This window comes from Mizuhopecten yessoensis, unplaced genomic scaffold (assembly GCF_002113885.1).
Source record: "Mizuhopecten yessoensis strain PY_sf001 unplaced genomic scaffold, ASM211388v2 scaffold716073, whole genome shotgun sequence".
In the NCBI taxonomy this organism is placed as follows: Eukaryota; Metazoa; Mollusca; class Bivalvia; order Pectinida; family Pectinidae; genus Mizuhopecten; species Mizuhopecten yessoensis.
In genome coordinates this window covers 26,007-35,402 of record NW_018479934.1, presented here as the reverse complement: position 1 = coordinate 35,402, position 9,396 = coordinate 26,007, and the positions used below count along the sequence as shown (strand labels likewise).

The 9,396-nt window shown below is 33.3% G+C and overlaps 1 protein-coding gene across 1 annotated transcript in view; it reads left to right on the top strand.

Annotated features, from left to right (window-relative positions):
• LOC110441637 (single-minded homolog 2-like) overlaps nt 1–9,396 on the top strand; it is a 69,364-nt gene that overhangs the window by 49,714 nt on the left and 10,254 nt on the right. The window contains exons 4-6 of the mRNA XM_021484834.1: nt 2,882–2,971; nt 3,304–3,412; nt 5,362–5,447. Coding sequence (XP_021340509.1) covers nt 2,882–2,971; nt 3,304–3,412; nt 5,362–5,447 — 285 coding nt within the window. The remainder of the gene's footprint in view (nt 1–2,881; nt 2,972–3,303; nt 3,413–5,361; nt 5,448–9,396) is intronic.

Here is a 9,396-nt window from a genome sequence, read left to right as displayed (position 1 = left end):
CCACATAGTCCACAAACAGTGACAGAATGTACCACATAGTCCACAAACAGTGACAGAATGTACCACATAGTCCACAAACAGGGACAGAATGTACCACATAGTCCACAAACAGTGACAGAATGTACCACATAGTCCACAAACAGTGACAGAATGTGCCGTAGTGTCATGTTCTAGAAAAAGTAGATTGTATATAAATCATTTTAAAATGAACGTATCGGAGACAATACAATAACAGACCAAATGTTCATTTTAAGTCACACTAGGGAGATATTCCTGTCACTTATGTTCATTCTAAGTAATACTAGGGAGATATTCCTGTCACTTATGTTCATTCTAAGTCACACTAGGGACATATTTCTTTTACTTGGTTATTTGGAGATAAGGGAATACAAATTTAAACAAATAAGTATTTCCAGTTGGTGAACCCGACTACAATTTTAATTATTTGAATTCTCAAATACGAAAATACTCAAATACGAAAAGACTCAAATACGAAAATATTTTTGAATCCTAATGTTATCAATGCAGAAAAACCAAAATCTTCCTTTCTACACACAGCAAATAACATCAGTATACCTGAATCGTATAAATGGCAGTCTGAGATCTTCGCTTCATGTAAGACTTCCTTTGGGAACCTCTATCTGTGTGACCATTTCTAAAATAATTAGTTCACATTAATAATACACCTTTACACTTACATATGAACTCAGCATTATGTTATTTTCATGATTTAAAATACATCAATTAAAAACTAACTAATCACACTGGGAAACTCTTTATCATTTGTATTTGTAATTCTGAGCTTAATTGTTTTAAAATTATTTCTATAACTCTGAAAAAATAATATAATAAGAGTTTTATATGGAATCATAATATAGTATGCATGTTCAGTACCTTGTAATTTGTAAAATATGTTACTTTTATACACTATGTAATATTACATAATGAAACACAGAGTAAAATATGTTACTTTTATACACGATGTAATATTACATAATGAAACACAGAGTAAACTATCTATTTCATTTACAGAGTGAAATACTTGTATATAATTTATGTTCTTACAATCAAGAAATAATACTTATAGAACAATATAGTATTCAAATATATTAAATAATACAATTCATATACAGGACACAAAATAATCCTAGAAAAAATTATAACCACTTGGCCCTAAATGACCATAGTTATCGATGGGCCGTTTAATTTAAACAAACAAACAAACATTTATATAAATTCAATATACAATTCCTTATGCACAGTTCAGTACATAATTTGTATATAAAATGATATGTGATTAACTGAACGCTGCATACCATATCTGTATGAAGTAAATATATCCTCGCCTTTGAAAACAGTGCAGTATGATTTACATAATGACCTAACGCACTAGCTGTGTAGAGTGCCGTGTTATCATAATGAAAGACCATAGACGAATTATAGCCATCCACCATGAAATTAACATATACAGAAGTAATAACAATGCTTATCAGAGGATCTTGTGTGAAGGAAATCATCGGTGATATAAGGTCAAGACATTTAACAGCATTTCTTGGTCCCAGGAACTTGTACTATGACGTGAAGAAAACTGCAGCCCTCCTCTCCATGTACCAACGATTCATCTTGATTGCATCAGGCGACAATAAGCGTCTCTTATCTGCCACTTAACGTGTTTCTGATAACACGAACATCGCATCAAATGATTAGTCCGATATTTCGCTGGATATTGTCTGAAAAATCATCCGGAATAGTTGCTCCTTTTTTCATTTCCTTCACGTAGTTGTTGCTCCGAAGTTAATTGTAATCGGGTTTGGCAGGGAGAATTTGTCTTCTATTAGACTGTTAAGCGTAAAAGCTACATCCAATTACATGCTTATCCGAGCGTTTTTGCCGGGCCCGCTGATACCCAGCACAAAGTAGCTTTCCTTGTCCCGTCATTACACTTCCTTATTAACATTCAGCCCTACTTTGCTCTCCATTGCCATTTGTAAAAACGATTTTGATCGTTTTAATTGATTTGCCTGAGACTGGGTGACGGGCTGGAAAGGTCTCCCTATCTCCTGTCGTATAATTGTCGGCGTGGGCTTCACTAGGCCGATCTGGTCGTTTCGGGTAAAAAGATTAGCACAATCCTTGATGGCGATAAAATAACTGAAAATTAAGTAGATTTCAATTAAGCCAAACTTTGCAATTAACCGATAAACCGTGTCCATAACGCCGACCTTAACATAGTAGATGCATTCTTCATTACCTCGTATGATGTACATGCTAAATTATTTTATTTCAAAGTTAACTTTTATCTTGAGGGAGTTATTCTACCATTTCTGTCCATTTAAGTGTCTCTTTCTCTCTGTCGCTTTTGGTTTTAACTCCTGTCGTGCGTTTTTTGTTCCTGACGAGTGTTGACACTTTGGTAGATAGTGTGCCTGTGTTTTGATGCTGTAATGTAATTGGCCTTGTGTAATGAGGCTGTCGTATATTTGTCCTTGTATATAGAGAATGTGTTATACTTCGTCCTATTTACAACATTGTGGTATATTATGTATTTGTATATTGACGCTGTGGTACACGTATGTGTTATCATTGTATATTACGTTATGATATCATTGTGTATTACAGTGTATGTTGACGTTTTGGCATACTTCGTTCTTTTGTTTTGACGCTGTTGTGTACTTTGAGGAAATTGTTTATATTTTAACCATATTAGTACAGTAAAAACAAGTATCACTCTTATAAATTCTCAATAATACTTTATATTTATATAATTGTGGCAATTGTTTTTTTTTGTAATACATGTTATTCAGGCACTTTAAGGACTGATATTTGATGCCCTTTGTTTATATACCTCTTTGTTTACAAACTGTTTTGTTTTGTTTTTCAGACGTTGGACGGGTTTATATTTGTTGTTGCGCCTGACGGTAAAATTTTGTACATATCCGAGACTGCGTCTGTACACCTGGGACTATCACAGGTGACAATCAATCTTTATTTCCCCCGATATGGAGATAAATTGTACATAAATATATAATGTAAACATTGATTTACAATAACAGTAGACACTATGTAATTAAAATTAATTATTATGAGATTGTCTTGGAAAAATCTTGTAGAGCGTTCTTTTCAGACTCTCGATTTGAGATACATTAATATTTATTGGATACTGTAAGTATAAGTGTCTAAAGTGTTAGAATAAATTGTATATGCTGTCCAAACGTTTGAAATGTATAGAGAATGTACTAACACATCAAGAAAAAGAAAAGAAAAGAAAACATCGCAAAACAATTGTCAATATTTCTTTTGAAGGTGGAGCTGACAGGAAGTAGTGTATTCGAGTATATCCATCCATCAGATCACGATGAAATGACCGCCGTCCTGTCCCTCCACAACCCCTATCACTCACACCTGTTACAAGGTAAATACCGGCAACCACTCACACATGTTACAAGGTAAATACCGGCCAACACTCACACCTGTTACAAGGTAAATACCGGCCACCACTCGCACCTTTTACAAGGTAAATACCGGCCACCACTCAAACCTGCCACAAGGAAAATACCGGCTACCACTCACACCTGTTACAAGGTAAATACCGGCCAACACTCACACCTGTTACAAGGTAAATCCCGGCCACTATTCACACCTGTTACAAGGTAAATACCGGCCACTATTCACACCTGTTACAAGGTAAATACCGGCCACAACTCGCACCTTTTACAAGGTAAATACCGGCCACCACTCACACCTTTTACAAGGTAAATACCGGCCACTATTCACACCTGTTACAAGGTAAATACCGGCTACCACTCACACCTGTTACAAGGTAAATACCGGCCACCACTCACACCTGTTACAAGGTAAATACCGGCCACCACTCACACATGTCACAAGGTAAATACCGGGCACCACTCACACCTGTTACAAGTAAAATACCGGCCACCACTCACACCTTTTACAAGGTAAATACCGGCCACCACTCACACCTGTTACAAGGTAAATACCGGCCACCACTCACACCTGTTACGAGGTAAATACCAGCCACCACTCACACCTGTTACAAGGTAAACACCGGCCACCACTCACACCTGTTACAAAGAAAACACCGGCCACCACTTACACCTGTACCAAGATAAAAACCGGCAACCACTTACACCTGTCAGAAGGTAAATACCGGTCACGACTTACACCTTTTACAAGGTAAATACTGGCCACGACTTACACCTGTTTCAAGGTAAATACCGGTCACGACTTTCACCGCTTACAAATTACTCCACAACCAGCACCACTAAAACCTCCTACAAATTACACTACAACCACCACCACTAAAACCTCCTACAAGTTACACTACAACCACCACCACTGAAACCTCCTACAAGCTACACTACAACCACCACCACTGAAACCTCCTACAAGTTAAACTACAACCACCATTACTAAAACCTCCTACACGTTACACTACAACCACCACCACTGAAACCTCCTACAAATTACACTACAACCACCACCACTGAAACCTCCTACAAGTTACACTACAACCACCACCACTTAAACATCCTACAAGTTACACTACAACCACCACCACTGAAACCTCCTACACGTTACACTACAACCACCACCACTGAAACCTCCTACAAATTACACTACAACCACCACCACTAAAACATCCTACAAGTTACACTACAACCACCACCACTAAAACATCCTACAAGTTACACTACAACCACCACCACTGAAACCTCCTACAAGTTACACTACAACCACCGCCACTACTAAAACATCTTACAAATTACACTACAACCACCACCACTAAAACATCTTACAAATTACACTACAACCACCACCACTAAAACATCTTACAAGTTACTCCACAACCAACACCACTTAAACCTCCTACAAGTTACACTACAACAACATCACTAAAACCTCCTACAAGTTACACTACAATCAACCATCACTGAAACCTTTAACAAGTTAAACTACAACCACCATTACTAAAACCTTCTACAATTACACTACAACCACCACCACTGAAACATACTACATGTTACACTACAACAACATCACAAAACCTCCTACAAATTACTCTACAACCACCATCACTGAAACCTTTAACAAGTTAAACTACAACCAACATCACTGAAACCTCCTACAAGTTACACTACAACCACCATTATTAAAACCTTCTACAATTACACTACAATCGCCATCACTGAAACATCATACAAGTTACTAACATCTAAATTTCGATATATCATTATTTGAATAATAAATAATTATTTATGTATAATGGAAACGGATGCAATATATACCAATGTTTCGTTTGCTGAGAAGAGTGTTAACTTTTATTTCATTCTTCATTTACAGATATTGAAATAGAAAGGGTTTTCTTTATACGCATGAAATGTGTTCTAGCTAAACGGAATTCTGGTCTAACGAATGGAGGTTACAAGGTATGTAAGCTTATTAATACAAACTTATTTTTTAATTTATAACTTAATGACGAATTCACGGACGACAAGAGAATTATCATTCTCAACCAAATTAACATCTGGTTATGTACATCAACCCATGTAAATCACGGACTTCGTACATCCTCCATCCCTTTTTATCTTCTGGCTTTGCACATCGACAATTTAAACTGGGTTTCAGTAAATATAAATTTACGCATGAACAAGAATAATTGATCGGGAACCAGTGATGGTGAATTTTATGCAGTAAATTATATATATATTGTATAAATGTGTGTATTTAACGGTATATTTGAAATGGTCATGCTTATAACAGTGAAAATACATGAAGTTCACATTCATGTTAAACAGTAATTTATAGAACATGTATATTGACTAATTTTGTTGTAGGCCAACACTGTAGTAGATATTTATTATCTAGCTGTGTAATATTTGTGTATATCAATTAGACCCATAATAGCGGCTATCTATTTTATATATTAGTATTTTATTGTGTAAACAGTTACATGTTAAGGACTTTGTTTTAGGTGAAACACTGTAGCGATTATCTCTTTTATATATTAGTAGTTTATTGTGTACACAGTTACATGTTATGTAATTGGTTTTAGGTGATACACTGTAGCGGTTATCTGTTTTATATATTAGTAGTTTATTGTGTACACAGTTACATGTTATGTAATTGGTTTTAGATGATACACTGTAGCGATTATCTGTTTTATATATTAGTATTTTATTGTGTACACAGTAACATGTTAAGGACTTTATTTTAGGTGAAACACTGTAGCGATTATCTCTTTTATATATTAGTAGTTTATTGTGTACACAGTTACATGTTATGTAATTGGTTTTAGATGATACACTGTAGCGATTATCTGTTTTATATATTAGTATTGTATTGTGGCCACAGCTACATGTTATGTAATTGGTTTTAGGTGATACACTGTAGCGGTTATCTGTTTTATATATTAGTATTTTATTGTGTACACAGTTACATGTTAAGGACTTGGTTTTAGGTGATACACTGTAGCGATTATCTGTTTTATATATTAGTATTTTATTGTGTACACAGTTACATGTTAAGTACTTGGTTTTAGGTGATACACTGTAGCGGTTATCTGTTTTATATATTAGTATTTTATTGTGTACACAGTTACATGTTAAGTACTTGGTTTTAGGTGATACACTGTAGCGGTTATCTGTTTTATATATTAGTATTTTATTGTGTACACAGTTACATGTTATGTAATTGGTTTTAGGTGATACACTGTAGCGGTTATCTGTTTTATATATTAGTATTTTATTGTGTACACAGTTACATGTTATGTAATTGGTTTTAGGTGATACACTGTAGCGGTTATCTGTTTTATATATTAGTATTTTATTGTGTACACAGTTACATGTTATGTAATTGGTTTTAGGTGATACACTGTAGCGGTTATCTGTTTTATATATTAGTATTTTATTGTGTACACAGTTACATGTTATGTAATTGGTTTTAGGTGATACACTGTAGCGGTTATCTGTTTTATATATTAGTATTTTATTGTGTACACAGTTACATGTTATGTAATTGGTTTTAGGTGATACACTGTAGCGGTTATCTGTTTTATATATTAGTATTTTATTGTGTACACAGTTACATGTTATGTAATTGGTTTTAGGTGATACACTGTAGCGGTTATCTGTTTTATATATTAGTATTTTATTGTGTACACAGTTACATGTTATGTAATTGGTTTTAGGTGATACACTGTAGCGGTTATCTGTTTTATATATTAGTATTTTATTGTGTACACAGTTACATGTTATGTAATTGGTTTTAGGTGATACACTGTAGCGGTTATCTGTTTTATATATTAGTATTTTATTGTGTACACAGTTACATGTTATGTAATTGGTTTTAGGTGATACACTGTAGCGGTTATCTGTTTTATATATTAGTATTTTATTGTGTACACAGTTACATGTTATGTAATTGGTTTTAGGTGATACACTGTAGCGGTTATCTGTTTTATATATTAGTATTTTATTGTGTACACAGTTACATGTTATGTAATTGGTTTTAGGTGATACACTGTAGCGGTTATCTGTTTTATATATTAGTATTTTATTGTGTACACAGTTACATGTTATGTAATTGGTTTTAGGTGATACACTGTAGCGGTTATCTGTTTTATATATTAGTATTTTATTGTGTACACAGTTACATGTTATGTAATTGGTTTTAGGTGATACACTGTAGCGGTTATCTGTTTTATATATTAGTATTTTATTGTGTACACAGTTACATGTTATGTAATTGGTTTTAGGTGATACACTGTAGCGGTTATCTGTTTTATATATTAGTATTTTATTGTGTACACAGTTACATGTTATGTAATTGGTTTTAGGTGATACACTGTAGCGGTTATCTGTTTTATATATTAGTATTTTATTGTGTACACAGTTACATGTTATGTAATTGGTTTTAGGTGATACACTGTAGCGGTTATCTGTTTTATATATTAGTATTTTATTGTGTACACAGTTACATGTTATGTAATTGGTTTTAGGTGATACACTGTAGCGGTTATCTGTTTTATATATTAGTATTTTATTGTGTACACAGTTACATGTTATGTAATTGGTTTTAGGTGATACACTGTAGCGGTTATCTGTTTTATATATTAGTATTTTATTGTGTACACAGTTACATGTTATGTAATTGGTTTTAGGTGATACACTGTAGCGGTTATCTGTTTTATATATTAGTATTTTATTGTGTACACAGTTACATGTTATGTAATTGGTTTTAGGTGATACACTGTAGCGGTTATCTGTTTTATATATTAGTATTTTATTGTGTACACAGTTACATGTTATGTAATTGGTTTTAGGTGATACACTGTAGCGGTTATCTGTTTTATATATTAGTATTTTATTGTGTACACAGTTACATGTTATGTAATTGGTTTTAGGTGATACACTGTAGCGGTTATCTGTTTTATATATTAGTATTTTATTGTGTACACAGTTACATGTTATGTAATTGGTTTTAGGTGATACACTGTAGCGGTTATCTGTTTTATATATTAGTATTTTATTGTGTACACAGTTACATGTTATGTAATTGGTTTTAGGTGATACACTGTAGCGGTTATCTGTTTTATATATTAGTATTTTATTGTGTACACAGTTACATGTTATGTAATTGGTTTTAGGTGATACACTGTAGCGGTTATCTGTTTTATATATTAGTATTTTATTGTGTACACAGTTACATGTTATGTAATTGGTTTTAGGTGATACACTGTAGCGGTTATCTGTTTTATATATTAGTATTTTATTGTGTACACAGTTACATGTTATGTAATTGGTTTTAGGTGATACACTGTAGCGGTTATCTGTTTTATATATTAGTATTTTATTGTGTACACAGTTACATGTTATGTAATTGGTTTTAGGTGATACACTGTAGCGGTTATCTGTTTTATATATTAGTATTTTATTGTGTACACAGTTACATGTTATGTAATTGGTTTTAGGTGATACACTGTAGCGGTTATCTGTTTTATATATTAGTATTTTATTGTGTACACAGTTACATGTTATGTAATTGGTTTTAGGTGATACACTGTAGCGGTTATCTGTTTTATATATTAGTATTTTATTGTGTACACAGTTACATGTTATGTAATTGGTTTTAGGTGATACACTGTAGCGGTTATCTGTTTTATATATTAGTATTTTATTGTGTACACAGTTACATGTTATGTAATTGGTTTTAGGTGATACACTGTAGCGGTTATCTGTTTTATATATTAGTATTTTATTGTGTACACAGTTACATGTTATGTAATTGGTTTTAGGTGATACACTGTAGCGGTTATCTGTTTTATATATTAGTATTTTATTGTGTACACAGTTACATGTTATGTAATTGGTTTTAGGT